Genomic DNA, 21,544 nt, shown 5'->3' with positions numbered 1-21,544 from the left:
TGTCTGAGGACAGATTTGAACTCAGGTCCTCATGACTACAGGGCTGATGCTCTATCCACCGCACCACCTAACTGCCCCAAGATGATTTATTCTTACTCCCTCATTTTCCAGATGAGGGAACTTAGGCCTAGATTGGTCAAATGACTTGCCCAAAGTCACACAGGTAGTAAGTGGTAAAACCAATAGTGAACCAGTTCCTCTGATTCCATATCCAGTGGTATTGCCACTGAACCTCAGAAAAATGTCTTTGAGAAACAAAGCTGTTAGCTCTCCTTTTTCTCTTCTTTTTGCTCAAGTTCAAAGGACACATTGTCCAAATTGTGCCTATCGACAGTTGAAAGAAATCTATATTGACAGATTTCCAGGGAGATCTATACCTCCTTACACATTTTATCAAAGATAACGAGGAGGAAAAAAAGGATTTGAAAAAAGCAATAAGCAATGAATTAGTTTCTTACAACTTTTGAAATGCAACTCAGTAGTGTAAACTAAGGAAATATTTTATTGCTTTGCTAGGAGACTCCAGAACTTCATTTCTAAAACTATATTATAAAACCTTATTAATTATTTTTGATTTACTTAAAACTTCATATAATTCCAAGCATTTGCTGTTCCCCAGTCAATAAGAACCTTACCATTACTTAACAAACATAACGGACACCTGCAGTGCATCTAATTTAAAATCTATTTTCCCCGTTCCATGAATCTCAGTTTAACAGGGTCTTGTTGTTCCTTATGTGGGGCAACGCTTAGCTAAAAATAAGGTATTTGAAATTCCATTTCTTGTACTTTTCAAAAAATTCAGAACATGAAAATCTGTAATACCAGCTCTGCAGTACATACCCAGGCACCCATTCTTATAAGCTATGTATATCATCTTGATTATGTCATTTAACTCTTTGAGGTTCAATATCCTTATTTGCAAAATGTTCTATTTATATTAAATGTGGCCTAGGGTTGTTGCAACAACCAAAAGCCCTCTGCAAATTGTGAAAAGCAGAATCATGTGAACGAACCATTGTCCAGATGATCCTTAATATGGCATTTGCTGCAATTACCTACTTTTATCACACATGCTGTACAGAAAATAGATCATCCATGGACTCTGCATTGTTTTGTTTTGTTTGTTTGTTTTTTTGCAGGGCAATGAAGGTTAAGTGACTTGCCCAGCGTCACACAGCTAATAAGTGTCAAGTGTCTGAGGCCAGATTTGAACGCAGGTCCTCCTGAATCCAGGCCCAGTACTTTATCCACTGTGCTACCTAGCTGCCCCCTCTGCATTATATTTTGATCAAACATGGATTGTGAAAAAAAATGTTAATCTTAGGAAAAGGGACTTTAGAATTTGCTTTCCATTTCAGCCACAATATGACCTGAACTATAGCTCAAAAATATTTTAGCAATATAATAGTACCTTTCTGATATATCTGCAAAGGGGAAGGAAAGTAGCTTGTTGAGTGATTATGAAACAAATTCCATGATAGTACTTAATACAGTTCAGATCACACAATAACTTGGATTTCATTCAATTTCAGGGTCATTTGCTTGAATTATTTGTATTACTGTCCAGGTGTGCTATGATAGTTTATTTTAATCTACAAAGTCTTGGGCAACTTTACCATGCTGGTATGAAGTTAGCTTTATGAATAAGCCTTTCCATTGAGGTCTCCTTTTGTTCTGAGAAGTACTCAGATGTTTGGTGTACTTCTTAGTAACCATTAACATCATCCTTGTCCATGTGTTTGGCTCACAGGGTCACCTATGTGCTTTCCTCGCTTATTGCTCTGCTAGCCATACATATTTTAAACTTACATTTCTCTAAGCATTGTCTAAATCTATTAACATTTCATGCAATGAATTAACCTTCAACCTTTTACCACAATGGACAGGATCTTCCCATTTTCCTATTTATTTTTTTTCAAATCTGAAACTTAAGATAACTAACTTAAAGACATTAACAGGAATGAATGTGAAATTGTCATGACAGACTCGGATTGTCTAAACAGCTAATAGATGTTAAAGGCCAGGAACATGTGTCCTTTCACTTCTACTCCTTTCTGACCATGTAGAAAAGTGGGGCAGGAGAAGATTTGTGTCAGAGTCTGTCAGATTTTTCAGATAACACAAATCGCTGCCTTGAGAAATGAGCTCATCAACTCTTGCTTTGTCAAACAGGAAAGAAAATTAGTCTGGATACTAATGATGATGTGTTCCTCAGTATGCCACATGGCAAAACACCAGCACTTACTCAGACGAGAGATAGGAAAGTTATTAAAATTTTTAAACGTATGTAGGAAGCTGGGGAAAAACAGTGTATCAGAAATATAACTATTTATTGCCAACTGTATCAATTTCTTTGCCATGTCTTGCAGTTTAATTTCTAAATGATATAAGAATTCACTGGTATTATAATTTCATCTGGAAGAATAGTGAGCTAAATGTCCTTTCCTTTTGTAAATAAATCTCCTGGAATTGTTCTCTTACTCCTAATTTTTATAAAGTTCCTACTAAAATACATTTTCCAGATTCTCTCCTCCACAAGCTCATAGTAATGCCCATTTGCCATTTTGGACTTATTTCAACACATCTTTTCCCATCAAATCTCCAAATCCATTAGATTTATAAAATAAAGAGACATCATGCAGTCTAAATTATCTGAAATTAAAGAAATATCTCCCCTTCCAACACTATTCTTTCTCTTGCCTCCTAACTTGAAGTACATTCAACAAGTCTTGATTTCAATTTCTCTCTGCCCTGTCTCTCTCTAGCTCTCTGTCTCTTTCAGTCTGTCTCTCTTTCTCCCTCTCCATCATGTCCCTTGAAAAGTTCACCTAGTGACACTCATTTAATTACGTTTACTAGAATGCATTCAAATCTTTATCACTAGACCTTAGCTACAGCACTGCATTTCTGGTTGCTTCTAAGACACAGCTATCATTGTTATCCACAGATCCACTTTACCAGCTCTGTAGTACACATAAATTAACCACCCTTCCCACTCTTTCAGCATTAATCCCACTCTGCACCTAGTCACTCAGTCTGGAAACTTTGGGGTCATCTTTGACTGTCCCTTTTACTTCATCACCCATTTCCAATTTGCTCTCAAGTCCTCTTGATTTTTTCTCTGGGTTTACTAGAGTAATGAAATGTCAGCATAAAATGTATGGTTACTAACAGTCATCAAACAGACATCAGCACTGTAAAAAACGCATGTACATGATTCAGTGGCTTTGTATTAAAAAATTACCTCATAACCCAGTAATCGTCCACTACTCATTTTCCAAGGAATGGCATCCCAGGAAACTTCAATTACTGATGATGAGAGGCTATTGGCCAAGACATGAGATGGCGCTACTGTAGGTTCTGTGTTGGGAGAATTGAAATTAAAATGTATACATACATATATCATATGCAGAGAGAAAGAGAGAGAGAGGCAGAGAGAAATAGATAAAAAGAAAGACAGAGACAGGAGAGACAGAGTTATGATTTTGATAATTCTATAAAAAGACACTGTTGTTTCTCATTTTTAAAAGATTATATAGAAATATTATAGAAACTCAGTTGTTAAGCTTCTACTATATGTAAGGCAAAATATGTTGCTAAAATTATAAGCCCTGCTTTTCAAGTACAATCAAAATATGATTACCTACCCTCCTCTGCAGAGAAAACAGTTGTCACTGGGCTGAATGGCCCTTCGCCTTTGTTATTATATACACCGACTTTTACTTCATAGGGTGAAAAAGAGAGAATACTTTCATTCCTAAAGACATATCTCGGTGTATCAGGCGATGTTACGACTGTCTGGATCCACGTGGTAAGACCGAGGGGTCTGAAGGCAACAACGTAGCCAAAACCTTCACCATTCTGTAATTCCTCAGGGACTGGCTGTACAAAGAAAAAGTGAAAAAACTCAGCCCCATCAAACCTCTTCTTCTCGAGTCTATATTATGATTGGTGGCATTTTAACTACAACATATTTTAGTTTGTTTTTTGTTTATTTGTTTGTTTTTGTTTTTTTTAACAGAGGGAGAAGGGAGGTGCACCAAATTTTGTATAATTCAGCAAACAAGATGGAAGCAAGAGAGCTGTGTTTCCAATTTCTTTTCTTTCAATAATCAAGTGTCCAACATTGAGTTTATATGACATCAAATGCATATGGATGACAAGTGAAAATAACTTTGATGCAGATGTTTAAAAATATCTGATTGTTTAGTATCTTGTAGATGAAAAAAAATACCAAATGATAAATAACTGACTTCTTGTGCTTTCCATTTGTTGAATGTTTTGGTAGACATTTCCAAATCCGATTAATGACTGAGTCTTTTGGTTGACTACCATTCAATTCATAAGCCAAGTTTTCAAAAATAAAAACAAAATTATATAAATGATCTAATCACTGTCATTGAGCTGGCAGAAAGGAACCACAACACTAATATTAAAATAATTGCTATGTATTCATCAGAATTCATTGCTTTCAATTCTGAAACCCAGCCTAAGTTGGAAATTTCTGTTGACAAGTGTAATTATTAGCTTCACCTTGCTACAACAATCTTTTGCTTATGCTTATTTACTATTACCTTGAAACCTTAAAAGAATGCCAACAACTCCAGGACTTGTAACACTCAGCTGTATAGCTGAAATTTATACTGATCAAACACAAACACACAGTGCTGAAAGGAAGACTAGGAATGGAAAAAACAAAAACAAAAAAATACCCTAACAAAACACAAATCAAATGGAAGGATCAAGTAACACACATCTCCTGGATAGGTTATAGTTGTAATCCAGAGAAATCCTCCTACCATATCCCCAAGCACAAAGCTGAGACAGAAAGGCACTGTCAAAGTAACTTACATCCCAAGTTATAACCAGTTCCGACCGACTGCCACCTCCCCCACTTACTTCTGAAGGGGGTACTTCTGGAACTGTGAGAAAGAGAAATACAGAGAAGCCAATATTTAAGCTTATTAATGCCCATTTGAAGGACAATTCATTTGTAGACAACATTTAGTTTTGAAGTAGAGCGATCATTGAAATACCTAGTGGAATGTTTCTTTTTCAGATATCTCTGAGGAATTGAAATCTTTGTGTAAAAGCAAGTAAGGGACTGAAAACCTCAGATGTGTTAGTAAAAATCAAAGACCTGATGCCATATTTCCTTATGACCTCAACAAATGTATTTGTTTTCAATAACAGACTGGTCAAAATGAAAAGATGAAGACAAAAATTAAAATCTGAAATTGGGAGGAAAATTCATCTTTCTTGCTCTATGACAATGACAATTTAACATGCTGATAATCATCACAATAATTAAATATCATTTTTACAGGAGTAAATGACATGCAAATAAGACCACATTCATCACAAGCAACATGAAATCTCCTAATTTTGTTTTTATTTTGGGGGTGTAATTCAACTTTGAAGTTATTCTTCATGACCCTACATATTCCACCTAAATACTCTATTAAGGGGCAGCTAGGTGGCTCAGTGGATAAAGCACTGGCCCTGGATTCAGGAGGACCTGAGTTCAAATGAGGCCTCAGACACTTGATATTTACTAGCTGTGTGACCCTGGGCAGGTCGCTTAACCCCCATTGCCCCAGAAAAATGAAAACAAAAAGAAACAAACAAACAAAAATACTCTATTAAAGTCAATCCTCTTGGTACATACTTCAAGGTACATAAAGTTAATTTAGATTGAAGAGTTAAAATTATTTAATCACATACAATGACAGGAAAGGCAAAATTGTAAAGCAAATAGAGAACAAGGCTTATAATAAGGAAGACCTGGATTTAAATCCTGTTTCTGACACATATTGGCTTTGTGATCCTGTGCAAGTCACTTAATGTATCAGTGGCCCAGGAAACTCTTTAAGAGTACAAATAACAGATGAGTTGTCAAACTTTATTGGTTGGGGAAGTCTCCACACTATGAATCCTTCACACCTATGAAGTCTTTAATCCAGGAGGAAAAAAACAACAACAGTGATTGACATGAAAAAAGCATGAAAAAAACATGAACTAGATGTAACTTAAGCATTATCTTCATCCGAATTAATATTATGCAACCTAAAAATGTTAAGTCTATATGTTTATTATTCCATTATCAGATTTCTGGAAAGGGCCTTCTAAAATTGAACAATTTTGAGGAATTGAAATGAAGAGGCTTTATATTTGCTTTCACTAATTAATCTTCTTAGGAATGACAGTAATTTTTTTTGGGGGGGCAGTGCAATGAGGGTTAAGTGACTTGCCTAGGGTCACACGGCTAGTAAGTGTCAAGCGTCAGAGGTTGGATTTGAACTCAGGTCCTCCTGAATCCAGGGCTGGTGCTTTATCCACTACATCACCTAGCTACCCCAGTAACTGTTTTTCAATATCTTAAAATAGGAACAATGAGTAAAAGCTCACTCGAGATGGCTCAATTATATGAGAAAGGAAGAAAATGGGACCAAATAAAGTTTTGTTATGAGTTTTCTCAGATGCCATCAAGATGGCATTTTCACTATCAACAGGGTGATAATATACATAAAAATATACAGAATAATAGCAACAAAAGCACATTTATTCAATATTAAGTAAAGACCACTACTGTTGAATTGAAATGTCAATATCATCATGTGAATTTTTTTTCTTGTAAAAATGATGCATGGATAATTCTATCCATTGGAAAGATTACCTTTTTAAACAAATTAGTTTAGGTATAAGGAATGATTGCATTTCAGAAGCAATTCAGAGATTCTAGGGTAAGGCCAAATCCCTGATGATTCTTTCAGTCAAAAACTTTAGTCAAAAAATATAAGAAATTAATAGGAGTAATATGTGCTCACCACTGCATTAAGCACTGGGAATACAAAGAGAACCACAACATAGTTTCTACCTTCAAGGAACTCATTTTGATTGGAGAAACACCCTAAGTACATACAAGGTATCTACAGAGAAGAAGGATGATCATCTCAGAAGGAGAAGGCACTTGTCATTGAAGGAACAAGGCAGGGACTCCTGAAGAAAGTGATAACTGAGTTCATATTTGATGGAAATCAGGGAAGGAAAGAGATGAGGTTTGAGTGAGAGTATTCCAGGCAACAATCAGTGAAAAGCCATAGAAACAGGAGATAAAAGTGTTCTATAAAAGAAACAGCAAGTAAGCCAGCGAGGCTAAATCACTATGTATGTTGAGAGGGAAAAAGTACAAAGAGACTAGAAAGACAGGAAAGGGAAAAGCTGTGAAGAGCTTTAAATGCTAAATGGTGCCTTTATATTTGATGATGGAGGAAAAAAGGGAGCCACTGTGGTTTTGGAAGGAGGATGTCATAGCCAGACCTATGCTTTGGGAATATTACTTTTTCAACTTAGTGTAGGATGAAATAAAGTAGAGAGAGAATTGAGGCAGAAAAAGAGAGCAATTAGAAGGATACTACACTAATTTAGGCTGGGGTGGTGGCTATGTGAATCATGAGAAGGTGGACATATATAATTGATATAATAGCTAACATTTATATAGTGCTTACAATGTACAAGGCACTGTGCTACATGTTTATATTATTATGTCATTTGATCTTTTTCTCCTTCCCCTCATAACAATGACAGCTAGCATTTATATAACACTTTAATGTTTTCCAAAAAAGTTCATAAATATCTCATTTTAGCCTCCTAACAGCTCTGGGAAATAGGTATTATTGCCACTCCCCTTTTAAAGATGAAGAAACTGAGGCAAAGATAAGTGACTTGCCCATGCTCACACAGCTATTAAGTGTGTGAAGGTAGATTTGAACTCGGGTCTTCCAGACTTCAGGACTGGCACTCTCTCCACTTCACCACCTAGCTGTCTATATGTTAAACTATATATTTGATCAATATTGTGAATGTAGAAATGATAAGATTCATCAACAGATTAATTGTGTTGTGAGAGTGCAGAGTTGAGGGTGATATCGAGGTTGTGAGCATGGGTGAGTGGGAGTATGATAAGGAAGTTTGGAGAGAGTTTAGGGGGAAAGATAATGAATTTGACCTTGAACATGTTGCATTTGAGAAGTCTTTGGGGTATCTAGTTTGGGAAGTCCAAAAGGCAGTTGGTGATACGTAACTATAACTCAGGAGGGAAACTCTGGTAGAAGACATAGATTTAAGAATCACAAACATAGAGACATAATGTGATCACCAAATTAGAGAGTGGAAAGGGAAGATATCAGAAAGCCCAAGATAGATTCTTGGGGGATATCTAGTTAGTAAATATGACATGGATGAAGGTTCAGCAAAAGAGATTGCAGAGCAGACAGGCAGGTAGGAAGATAACCAGGAGAAAGCAATGTCATGAAAACCTGTGGAGGAGGGTGTATCTAGGAGAATATGGCCAATTGTATCAAATGGTCAAGTAAGGTAAGTATTGGGGAAAAAAAGTCTTTAGATGTGGCAATGTTGATATTGGCAATTTTTTGAAAAATCTTTTTTCAGTTAACTGATGGAATCAGAAGCCAGATTACAGGTTTTAAAGAAAGTAAGAGTAGAAGAAATGTATAAAAGGAGAAGCACCTAATATAGGCAGATACCTCAAAAACTTTGGCCAACAGGAGGGAGGGGGATGGGTGACATATGAGACAGTAAACAGTGGGCATGGTTGGTTCAAGAGAATTTTTACCTTTTTTTTTCTTTTCTTAAGGATGAAGGAGACATTCATTTATTTGTAGGTAACAGAGAAGAGGGTGATAGTGAGAAATTGAAGATTAGAATAATATTGTAGTAATGATAGAAGGGACATTCCCTGCAGAAGACAGAGGGGAATGAGATGCATGCAACAGGTTACCCTTAGCAAAGAAGAGTCACAAATCCAATGAAGAGAAGGTGGTAGGAGTTTCTCTCTTAGTGATATGTGAGATAGAGGAGAGAAGAGGGAACTCTTGGATAAAGGACCCTTTTTTGGAGGGTTGGGGAGGTGAGGCATGAAGCAAGCTCTTCAGCTGTCACCCTGGGGGAAGATGAATGAACATTTAAATAGACTCAGAACTCAAAAGCTATTAATTTCTCACAAAGCAATCCTGCCCTCCCCCTCAAAAACCAAAAACCACTAACCTGCCTCTTCAGTTCTTACTTTTTCTGAGGGTAAACTTGGTTCCCCACCTCCAATTTTGTTATTGGCTACAACACGGAACTCATATTCCACCCAAGGATTTAATTCCACCACTGTAGCTGTGAATGTTTTTCCATCGATGATATCAGGTACTATAAAATAATGTTTTGAGAACTAAGAATCTTTACTCTTTAATATGAGAATTTGAAATGTAGATCAATGGTCAGAATCTCCAATTTCCTTGTTACCTGTTGTGACTATTTGCCAGCCCACTGAGAAAGGTGTCCGAGCTTGAATGACATATGATGTGACTGGGCTATGGTTGTCTGAACCTTCTTTCCAGGACAGTTGGGCTGTGGTGTCTGTTATTTCATCCACCTTCACACTTTCTGGTGGCCCAGGAGAACCTAGCCAAGACAAACAAAATAAGGAATTATATATTATATGTGTAAGGGAATTCACTCTTGGAGGCCAACAGACAAGAATTTCAACTACTGGCCAAGAGATGAAATAGACATGCTAATCTCTTCAGACACCTTTGTGTACGAGTGGTAACTGTGAGAAGAGTTAAGGTCTAATACAAAAGAAAAAAACACTTAAGAGCACCCCTCGGATACCTCCGACAGATTCCAATTTCTCCAGCTTTTAGGGAAAAGGCCATTTAAGTGGGAACAAAAACACCACTATTTCTTTTAATGTGGACTGAAATTCTGTCTGTTGTTTGAAAAATGTGAAGTCCAGTTGGGAGACGGTCATCCTGAGACTATAACATTAAAAGATTACAGATGCCACATTCTTTCAGGGACCTTTGTGCAGCAGGATCTTTGTACCTTTCCAAATTTGATGTCTTTTATTTCAAGCCCAGCATCCTTCAGTAATCTACTAATGCATCTCTGTGGTCCACCAATTTGTTATCTAAAGCTGTTTTACCCTAGGATATTCTGGGGCAATTTTTCAGCACAGCAGCAAATCAGCACTGGATAGCAACAAGGTCTATTTCCTATAGCACATTCTAGAAAATCCTGATTCTTTTGGTGTGTAATAAAAAAGCACAGACACACTTCCATCACTTCTTGGAGCTAATGGAATACTTAAAAACACATCATCTTAGGTGGTGACTGTGGAATACCAATTAAAGGGGGAAAGTGCATTTATATAAGGATTTTTATTTCTTTAAATTAGTACCTTTCCTCTCAAACATCATAATTGTCTGGCATTAGATCTAAGTCAGAACAAATTCATATACTCAATCAATTAAGTAGCTAATTAGCCTTTATAATGGACTAGAAGGAAAAACAGGAAGGGAATAAGCATGCACTACATGCCTAACTATGTGCCAGGCACTGTGCTAAATGCTTTACACTATTATTTCATTTGATTATCATGACAATCCTGGGAGGTAGGTGCTATTAGGACCCCCATTTTATAGTTGAGGAAACGGAAGTCAGACAACAATAAAGAGACTTGTGAAGGGTTACACAAATATTGGGTGGCTGAGGCCAGATTTGAACTCAGATCTTCCTGATGCTAGGCCCACTGCACCACCTAGCTGTCTATTAAGTACTTACTATACACCAGATATTATGTGCAGCTTAGAAACAACTAAATACATGAGATACAGTTGATATAAATTAGAATCAAACAGAAAGAATATGCTTCTACCATTATTGTTTCCTATTCACTTAGAGATGATCTATTCAAGGTATAGATAGAAAAGGCAGCTACTGGCATTTACCTCTTACTATTAGTTCTGCTGCAGATGAAACACTGTCTACTTCTGTTTGTACCATACAAACATATTTCCCACTGTGTTTTAGCTGAATGTTCCGAATCATCAAATCGCCTGAAGAACTCTGTTGAATAAACAGGTAATGAATATCATTGTTTGAAAACATAAACGCCTCAGCAATGATTGAAACATTTCATTAGCAGAAAACAAGATCTCATGGCCCAGAATTACACAATACAAATTAAAATCAAATTTTAAAAATACAGATTTTTTTATAAGCCAACCAACCAACAATTATACTCAGATATTTAAATATTTTAAAAAAACAAAACCCAGATTTTGAAAGGGGCCTCTTTTAAGGTTTATCATGGTCACCTTGAAATGAGTCGATCCCTAAAATTCATCCAGGGTAAATGATAGAAATTTGATAAAAGCAGCATGATTTCCAAGGTTATTAGAAGGTTTTCTGGAGTAACCCTCAATGTATTACTGGGTGTGGTCATGCCAGAGTATGGTTTAAGGCTCTTGTTTTGAGGGGATGGACTTTTCCTTCTTGTATCTAATGATAAAGCCATCCTATTCAGAATGAATCCATGCTTCAAGAAACTTTAATTTGTATTGGACCTCACTTACTTTTCCTATTTTATTATTTTGTCCCAACAGTATTTTTGTTTTTCAAATTTATTTTTAAAACGATATTTGAATCTTACAAGTTTCCTTTCTGTCAATTACAAAGGTACACCTTGTTACATTTGCTCCTTTGTACTAGATCAGCTTTTAAAATTTTTTCTAGCTCAACACCTTTCCAACCACTTGAAAAGTGAAGCATTTGTTTATCTGCTGGGTAATGAATGCAGTTCTACATGGGGATTAATATATATGATTCACTTTAATGGAGCTTAAAGTCAGGCTAAACCACATATATAGAATTTAGGGAGAATCTGTGTCAAACTAATGAGGCAACTTTGATCTCTATAGAAACTATCTATAAATATATTTATTGTCATTGTTCAGTACCAATTAAAGGATCAAGTTCTCTAAAATCTCATATTCTCTCATTTTTATAATTAGTTTTAAATATGATTCTAGGGTTTTCTTAAAAGAGATAAAATAACGTTTTTGTGAGCTGGCTAGTTGCAGGTCAGCCTCATGAAACAGTAAAATATCATGGATTAAATAAAATAATTCAGAAATTACAGCGTTACGGAATTTCAGAACAGGAAAGAACAAGAGTCCTTTGAGAATCACCTGAAATTAAAAGATATGTGAAACAGCATGACATGGAAAGTAATGTTTGCATTTTTAATTCCATTTATACTATGTGTGCATTGCATTGGATACTGTGCCCATCGCTACCCTTCACATTTATCACCTCATGGTCTGACTTCTAGTAATTCACCTTTCTACATTTAACTAGGCTGGTCCTCTGAAAGAGATTTTAAAACTATTTGCAAGTATAAAACTTAAAACATCTTTTGTTTGGTCATAGCTTTTGTAGTTTGCCAAGTGGAGTCTGCCAATTGTCAATTGTCTGGTGGCAATAAGAGAGCCTAGGATTATCTCCAAATCACAACAAGGGACTACAGGACTGTAGACAAAGAGGGACAATGCAAGATGTTCATTGCTCTGACTGAGTTACTAAAAGTACAAAAGGAAAAAGTGGGTGGGAAAGGAAGAGCACACTGGGTTCAATCTCTGTGGAGTATTCATGGGGAAAAAAAAAAAACAACAACCAAAAAAACATTCAAAAACTCCTGCCAAGGATGAGGATTTGAGGGATCTGCACAGGTTGGGGAAGGAATCACACTAATGATGTTGAATATCCACCACTTTACCAAGAGTTCTTTTTAATCTTAGATTTTCAATATCCATCAATCATCTAACACACATTTACCAATATGTTGCTAATTGCTTAGTGATGTCCTAAGAGACAAAGACAAAAATGAAACTGAGAGGTTATTGGCCTTAATATAATATATTCTCATTCTATGAAGGAAATAATATTTACCTATGTAAGTAAATGAAAAAAAAAAACAAACAAAGCACATTATTATATGTTTTGTGGAGTGACCCTAGGTATATTACTGGATGTGGTCATGCCCGAGTATGGTATAGGGTTCTTGTTTTGAGGAGATAGTCTTTTCCTTCTTGTTTCTGATGATGAAGTCATCCCATTCAGAATGAACTCATTCATTAAATTGCTTCAAGAAACTTTAATTTGTATTGGACCTCCTTTGCTCTTCCTGTAATTGTTACCAGTGTCCGGAGCCATGAGTGAGTAAAAGGTGGCAAATTTTATTAGAATGAGGTTTTTGCTTTCAAATTTGTATCAAAATAACTATGATTGTATGCAACATTCAGAAACCGGGAGGCAGCATAGTGTAGTAAAGTGCTGACATTAGTGTTATGAAGACTTAGGTTCCAATCCAGCCTCTGACACATACTGTCTACGTGACCCTGGAGAAGTTGCTTAATTTTGCACTTACTTCCTGTCAATTGTTGTAGCCAGTATCAATTGTTACTGGCAAAGGAAATTTCTTCCTCAGAGACTGATCATAAAAGTAAGGAATTACTACCTATAATTATCTCCATATTCAAATGATTCTGTGATATAGGTATGGATGTTTCCACTAATGATACAGATTACAATCCATCTGTGTCAGTCTGACCCATGTGATTCTTGGTGACATTTTATCATTAGTTTTCCACAGGGGAGCCTGTGTGGTCTTGGTCCATTGTGCTGGATGCCTTCCTTACTTTTTTTGACACTACAAAAATACCAGTGGAGTACAAAGGCTTTCCAGTGGTTATGTTTTGCATATCACCAATCCTTCACCATCATCATCACAGAGAAAAGATTTCTATCAGAGACTACAACATAATTGTGAGGGCATTGAAGAATTCATTCCAAGGTGGCTGAAAAAGAGGCCAACATCAAAGACAGAAAAAAAACCCCCAAAAACCTTGAACCAGTGCTGTCTGCACTCAGAGGGAAATAACCCACACCAGTGAAGTTATCAGTCCACCAGTGTAGCAAGGGTATTCCCTAATATTAGATTATCAACATCAACTAATCAACAATCATTTAGTAAACATCTATTCTGTACTAGGCACTGGAGAAATAAGGGCAGAAATGAAAGTTTACCTGATTGCAAGGAGTACATATTCATGCTACTTAGGAAGTAGTATGTATTTAGTAATTTGTACAAAAAATGTGAACAAGAGAACACAACCAACCACCAACCCAGTGTTTGCCATCTCAATAGTCTCATCAACTGACTTACAACTATGGAGAAAATTCTGCCACAGCACCCCCCTGAACTGATTGGTAACTGCCTCTCTCACTGTATGATTTCAGGAAAACCCCAAATAGCCCACTTCCCTTCACTCTCTACTCTCTAGCCATCTTTTCCTCATACCTACAGACTCCATTTTCAGTTTGGGCCTTTGCAGAATCACAGGTATGGGATCTATGAGCTCTCAATATATTAGAATAGCCACTTACACCTGAAAAATTATGTGTTAAAGGTTGCCTTTTATCAGATTGTGATATATGGACAACCTGTAGAATCTGCCTATATACACACACACACACACACACACACACACATAGAGTAGGGCTTGTTCAAGTGCCATGGCAATTAAATAGGATGACCATAGACACATATTTTTAATAACTCTGATTACACAAACTTTTAAGAAGAGATAAGTTCATAAATTAATCTTCTATCAAATTTGACCTTTTCCCTCTTTTCAAAGGTTTCTTATAATTTTTAAAGGAAAAAAAACTAACCTCAGTACTATCTGACCTTTGGAAAGTTTTCCAGTCTTCTGACCTTGACATATGCTGGAGGCAGATTATTGTTTCTAGAGGTTGTTTTTATTTATTTATTTCCAGGGAAGTTGAGCAGTTTTATTATCAAGTACCATGAAGGAAAGTATTCCTAGTGGGGAAGTTTTTATTTCTCCCTCTCCTCGTTGATTTCTTTGAAAATGAGTAGTCAGGTAAAGACATATAAAGAGCTTTTCTTTTATAGGACAGGAACTGGAACTGTATTTTACTCTTAAATGTTTCATCATAAATAACTTTGAACTAATGAGCACTTAGACTTGCTTATCAACTATTAACTTGTAAATTAATTAATTTGGACACATTATAGCATTCTATGAATGTGCCAGAAGCATTTTCACTCAATTCTTTAGATTCTCATCAAGAAAAAGAAGAGGAGGGACAGCTAGGTGGCACAGTGGATAAAGCACTGGCCCTGGATTTAGGAGGACCTGAGTTCATATCTGGACTCAGACACTTGACACTTACTAGCTGTGTGACCTTGAGCAAGTCACTTAACCCTCACTGCCCCACAAAAAAAAAAGGGAGAAAGAAAGATAGAAAGAAAGGAAGAAAGAGAAGAGGGGGGGAAAGGAAAAGATGACAAAGAAAAGGGGGAGGAAGAAGAAAAGGGAAAAGAGGAGGAAGAAGAAAAGAAGAAGGAAGGAGAGGAAGAGTAGAAATAACAATGGACATTTACATAATATTTCAATTTGCCAAGTACTTTACATACAACATCTCATTTGAACTTCCTAATAAGCCTATTAAGTAAGTTCTGCAGGTATTATTATAATCATTTAGCAGACAAGTAAATTGAGGCCTGAAAAAGCTCAATATCATGTCCATGGTTAGATGATAATTAAGGGCTAGAAGAGGAAGCTGCGTCTGGCTCCGGTTCCATGCTTTCTGGCCCCTCATTCAATCATACCATGCTTAGAAACCACCGCCAGGTTTCTAAGCCCTCGGGGAAAGAAAATGTGATTGGGGGTTATGGAATATATGAGAATATAAAGTCAATAAATCCATAAAACAGTGGCATAGGAGAGCCGTAAATGGGATGAGGAAGTACATAATTTGTTGATAAACCAGATGCATGGACAATAAGTGCTATTAGTTTAGGATAGGAGAGATAAATATAGATTCAGATGGTCGATGAAACAAAGTATAATTCTGCATTCTGATAATCTTCAATATCTTTAGAAGAATGTAATTTCTTTGAGGTAAGAGACTCTGCCATTTTGCATCTTCAAGTACCTAGTGCCTAGTATACTGTTATGGATATCACTTTATAAATGTCTGTTCAATTAAGCAAGTCATTACCATATACCCATCATTATCACATCTTGTCTCTTAGTGTTCTAGGTATCTCTTTCGAAAAAAAAGTTGCAGAGAAAGTAACAGACTGAATTGATTAGAAAAGGGAATATATTCATTGAGAAGTTCTCTTAATTAATTAAAGCACAAATCCAGTCCCAGTTCCTATAATCATTAACAAAGAGAGCTAGAAGGAATTTCAGAAATTACTTTCTCTTGAAAGGGTTTTCTGAATATATCTAAGATATTCCAGATAATCAAATTTTATTTTGCATGGTGGTTTTTATCAAAAGGGGAAGGATTTCATTAGCAAAGTCATACCCCAATAAAAATAATTTATTCTTATTCCATCCTGGAACCTATGAAGTTTTTCATTTGAAAGTTAATAGTTGCAGTGTCCATCCATTTAAAAAATTCTGACTTTTGGAATTATTATTTCATGTCTTTGAAAATGTTTAGGATTTGATACTTCTATGACTAGTCAAAACTATTGTTCTATTAAACAACACCTATGTGCAATGAATATGGCATGTGCCATTCATAACCCATTTCATCTTTGAAATGTTAAGAAAATTATCATCTGTGTCCAAAATGATCCAGAAATGTGATCTATTATCTTGGGATTGATTTTCCCTGTGATTTTTTTTAACATGATGATTTTTTTTTGAGGGGGGGGGGAGGGCAATGAGGGTTAAGTGACTTGCCCAGGGTCACATACTTGTGAATGTCAAGTGTCTGAGGCTGGATTTGAACTCAGGTCCTCCTGAATCCAAATCCAGTGCTTTATCCACTTAGCTGCTCCTAACATGATAATTTAAAATTAAAATTGACATGTAATTTGAAAGGTTCTTTGTGTTCTTAAGGAAAATATTTCAAATGATGATCTATCATTTGTGAAAATACCCAAGTAGATTTTTCCTAATTATATGGATACTAAGGAATACTGTGATAGGTACCTTATACTGGAAAATTAAAGTTACAAAATCAACCTAGAAAAAGAAAACTTCTGAGGAAGGAAAGGCCAATCCAATATGGACCTTCAAAATGAGAAATTATGAGCAAAAACATACTTTAGTAATGATTCTGAATGAAAATGCTTCTGGTGGACTGTCAAAAGCATAATTTCCTAGCTCAAAAAAAAAAAAAACAAACTTTGTTTGCTGTTCATGTAGCAAGGTTGAATGGGTGTTTCTTTTTCCTTTTTATCACTGTAAACACCATATTATCATCTAGCTTCCAATATTAATCATGCAACATTTCATCCCATTGCCTCCAAACCTTGACATCCCATGTCAATCATTTCCAGATGTCTTGGAAGTAACTAGAACAGCACAATATTTCAGTACTACAGTTCATGATATCAACTGCCAAGGTTCAATCAATCAATCAACAAGCTTTTATTAAACACTTACTACTATGTGCCAGGCATCGAGGTAAGTGTGCTGATGTTATAAAGAAAAAAGGCTCCTAGAATCAGCAAAGAGAAACAGCATTAAAACTGCATCTTGGGCTACCCAAATGCGATCTTTCCTATGAGTGATGGATGATAAAGGCAGCAACAACTTTACCTTTTTCAAAACCCATCAAGTTGACAGAAGGAAGAGAAATAATTGGCAGTTACTGAAACATGGTTTTAGCGTTGAGAGCAAGTTTAAGTGTTTTCTAACAATAATGCCTAGCATTTATATAATGCTTTAAGGGTTATGAAGAACTTAACGTATTATCTTATTTGATTCTCACAACAAGCTTATCAGGAAGGTATAATTACTTTCATTTTACAGATGAGGAAACTGAGGTTGAGAGAAATTATGTAAATTGCCCAAGGTCACAAAGCTAAGTAAATGCCTGGGACAGAATTTGAAACCACGTCTTCCAGACTCCAAGGGGAAAACTATCCACTGAGCCACCTAGCTGCCTTAACTTCAGCTCTCATTTGATTGCTTTCCTAAACAGATAATAAGAAGCCATCAGATATTTCAAAACCTTCATCTTTTTGTACCCCAAATAGTTTAATCTTTCCACTAATGGATTACACAGGAAACTAATGTGATACAAATATTCAAGTCCTGAAATACTGAAAATCTTAGGAACTATTTCTTAGACCTCCTTACATGCTATATAGGTAATATCAAAGACAATATAAATAACATCAAATCCACAGTACAACTTGTAAACTGAACAGAACATTGTGTTAAACAATTAATAGTCCATTGTGGATAGGATGGGCCCAACATTATTACTGAGATTAATACATAGCACAATGTACATATGTATGTGTATGTATGTATAAATAATTGTTCATTCATTAATCCATTTTTCATTTTTTAGGTCATGTTGTTCATTTCAAGTTGATTTGTCTTTAATTATTTTTATATAGTAGTTTCAGTAAACTGTGACTATAAGCTAAAGTTGTTTTAAGGATTACTGATGATTATAAGCATTAGAGGACTATAAGATTTAGGGTTGGAAAGTAGCTCTAGTTCAGACTTTATTTTACATATGAGGAAGTTCAGTACATAAGAGTTAAAAATGATTTCACCAAGGCCAAACAGGTAGTAGGTATCAATGTCAAAATTCATGATTCTAAATGCAGCCATCACATTTATCTGTTAGCAATATAAGCATTTTGGGGCTAAGTTGACTTAATGTGACATATAAGAGTCACCAAAGTGTTTTTAGGTACTTCAGATTATCCCATGGCAAATTTAAACACGTCCTAGATAGGAGATATTAATTAATCTCAAATATTGACCCTTCTTTTTCCCCAAATTTAAGATAACTCATCCAAATTATTCCTCAGGTACTTCCTTTGGAATTAAAAGCACAATTATAAAATAAATCATATGCTACTAGATGAAGTCAGTTATTCAATAAGATTTTCATTCATTCACTTAAGCTTATACTGAACACCTATTGTATGCATTGTGCTATACATAACTGTGCTATAACTTTCTCTGTTTGGTATGAATATTTCAGTAAGAATGCAACCTATTCAGAATTAACCCTGAGCTAAGTGTTTATAAAAAATTTTTTAATGGAAGACAGAAAACTAGGCTTCCTCTCCATTAAAGACCAAAGCGTCTGTGAAAGCTAAAATAGAGACTGGGAGACATGTTTATGAGTTCAATCATCTTCTTGCAAAAGTTCCCATAATACCTGTGATGATGTCCCAGTGTGAGAGAGGTCAGTTCTAGAGTTAAACACTGTCTCACTACTGTTGAGAGCTTCTCAACCTCAAAGTCACATTGAAAATGATGAAAGATCATGGAAGACTTGACTTGAGATTACTCTTTGGCCATCAATAGCCTGCTCTCCTGGCAAACAGCCTGATCTAAAATGCTGAAGTCAATGAAAAGGAAACACTATATAAAATCAAAGAAATTTTGCTACAGTGACAAAAACCCAAATCACCCACATTTTCAGACCTTGGCTTTTAAAAACTGGGATGAATGGCAATGAAGTATTCATCCTTCATATTCTTTCTTATTCATGTTTGGATCAATTAAATTTAATAATTAAATATGTCTTACAAAATGGGTTGTTGTCTTTTCAGGAATTATCTCAGCGAACTCTAAGGAAAAAAGGACAAGGTGTCACCAGAAATTTCTCATGAATTATTTCATTTATACAGGTGATCTGGCAGATATGCACCAATCAACCAAAGGCTTCTAGGTACTTAAATTAAAGTATCAAAATGCAAAAAAAAAAATCTAGACCCTCAAATAAACTTACCATAATTACCTAGCAGTTGTTAATATACCCACCAAAGAACAGAGGTACCAGAGGACAGTATTTTCTAGTTTGAAAATCACAGAAGCAAGAAGATATCCATCATGGGTGTTTACAATGATGATTGCTTTAAAAAAACATTAAAAATAGTATGGAGAGATATATCCTAGTAAATTCTATGAGTTTCAATGAACAGAATGAATATAATAAAAGAGGCGTTTTATTATCACTTTCCACATTGTCCTCTCCACTCTTGTCAAAATTGCCATAACAGGTTAGCTAGGTGACACATTGATTAGAGCACTGGCCTGGGAGTCAGGAGGACCTGAATTCAAATCTGGCCTCAGACACTTAACACTTACTAGCTGTGTGACCCTGGGCAAGTCACTTAACCCCAATTGCCTCACCAAACCCCTATAACATGTTAAACTTCCTTGTTATATTTTCATCCAACTTTTGTTATATTTACTTAAGTTTCTTACTTCTCCCCTTAGATAGTAACCTCCAAGAAGGCAGAGATGTGTCTTCTTTGGTTCCATCAAAGGACCTTGACTTTAATAGGTACTTAATAAATTGAGTTGACAATCTTGATACTTCAGTGGTATCAAGTATTCACTGATAGCCTCAATGATAAGGATATTCCCTCTAGTGGTGACTTGGGGACTCATGCCTTCTTATTCTGTGCATAGCTAGTCAATTTCCCTACAAAATCTCCACAAGCATTCCAACCAGAATCAAGAGGCCTTCCCTGATATTTTATGACTTTGTGTGAATTTCCAATATTCACACAACTGTAGGATATAGCCAGTAATCATGCACTGTAGGTTGTCATTCCTTGCTCTTGCTGCATGAGCAGTCTATCTCCTTATCTGACATTCATAAGCCTCTGTGATGATATCCTTGATACTTGAGTGATTCTTTATCAGTAATATGTTGTAACCTACATGTGCCACTTGTACAACTCTCCATTACCTTTAGAAATCCATGACTTAGAGTCATATAGCATCACTGGATCAATATTGATGTTAAAAAAAAGAGTTGTTTCAGGGAATAACTTGGCACTATTAGAAGTACTGAACACTTTCTCAAATGGAGTCCAGTTTATCCTACTTCTCTTCTTTAATCTTTGGCCTAGCCCAGTGTCATACTCAGTTTGTTCCCCAATTTTGTATTTATTAATTCTTCATCCAACCGCATATCATCAAGATCTTCTTTTTCTACTTGTTTTTATTTTGTTGTTTTTTTCCCCCCTGTGTGGATAGTTGATCTGAATAAAATATCTAGAAATTAAGCTACCAAGATATACTCAGGGTTTATGTGATTGCAACTGCAAAACACTTTATACAAATAAAAGGAGACAAAAAATTGAAGATCTATTCTTTTATCTTCTTGAATTATGGTCAATGTAATAAAAATGAAGACTGTACTTAAGTTTAGTGACATATTTGGCACCAAAATTACCAAACAGTACTAAAATAACACTATAAAGTATAGAAGACAACAAAATAATAAGAAAATTCAGCTGTAGAAACAAACAAAAAAACCCCAAAAAACTCAAGGGAAATATATTTTTTTTAAAAAAGTAATGATGGGAAGGGCAGCTAGGTGGCACAGTTGATAAAGCGCTGGCCCTGGATTCAGGTCGACCTGAGTTCAAATCTGGCCTCAGACACTTGATACTTACTAGCTGTGTGACCCTGGGCAAGTCACAACCCCAACTGCCTCAACCAAAAACAAAGCAAAACAAAAGAAAAAAGTAATGATGGGGGCCAAGCATTACCAGATATTAAAAATTAGAAAAATAGTAATCATCAAAATTATTTGGTCCTATTTAAAAAAAAAAGAAAATCTGATCAATGTGAGTCTGGATAAGTAA

At 35.7% G+C, this 21,544-nt stretch overlaps 1 protein-coding gene across 1 annotated transcript in view; it reads right to left on the bottom strand.

Moving 5' to 3' along the window:
• Positions 1–21,544, bottom strand: part of CNTN3 (contactin 3) — a 450,405-nt gene that overhangs the window by 32,210 nt on the left and 396,651 nt on the right. The window contains exons 14-19 of the mRNA XM_043979112.1: positions 10,803–10,920; positions 9,316–9,474; positions 9,070–9,219; positions 4,855–4,925; positions 3,651–3,885; positions 3,248–3,363 (exon numbers count right to left, since the gene is read on the bottom strand). Coding sequence (XP_043835047.1) covers positions 3,248–3,363; positions 3,651–3,885; positions 4,855–4,925; positions 9,070–9,219; positions 9,316–9,474; positions 10,803–10,920 — 849 coding nt within the window. The remainder of the gene's footprint in view (positions 1–3,247; positions 3,364–3,650; positions 3,886–4,854; positions 4,926–9,069; positions 9,220–9,315; positions 9,475–10,802; positions 10,921–21,544) is intronic.

The sequence above is a fragment of the Dromiciops gliroides genome, chromosome 1, assembly GCF_019393635.1.
Source record: "Dromiciops gliroides isolate mDroGli1 chromosome 1, mDroGli1.pri, whole genome shotgun sequence".
In the NCBI taxonomy this organism is placed as follows: Eukaryota; Metazoa; Chordata; class Mammalia; order Microbiotheria; family Microbiotheriidae; genus Dromiciops; species Dromiciops gliroides.
Note: the sequence above shows the minus strand (reverse complement) of the source record. Positions and strands in the feature narration are given on the sequence as shown.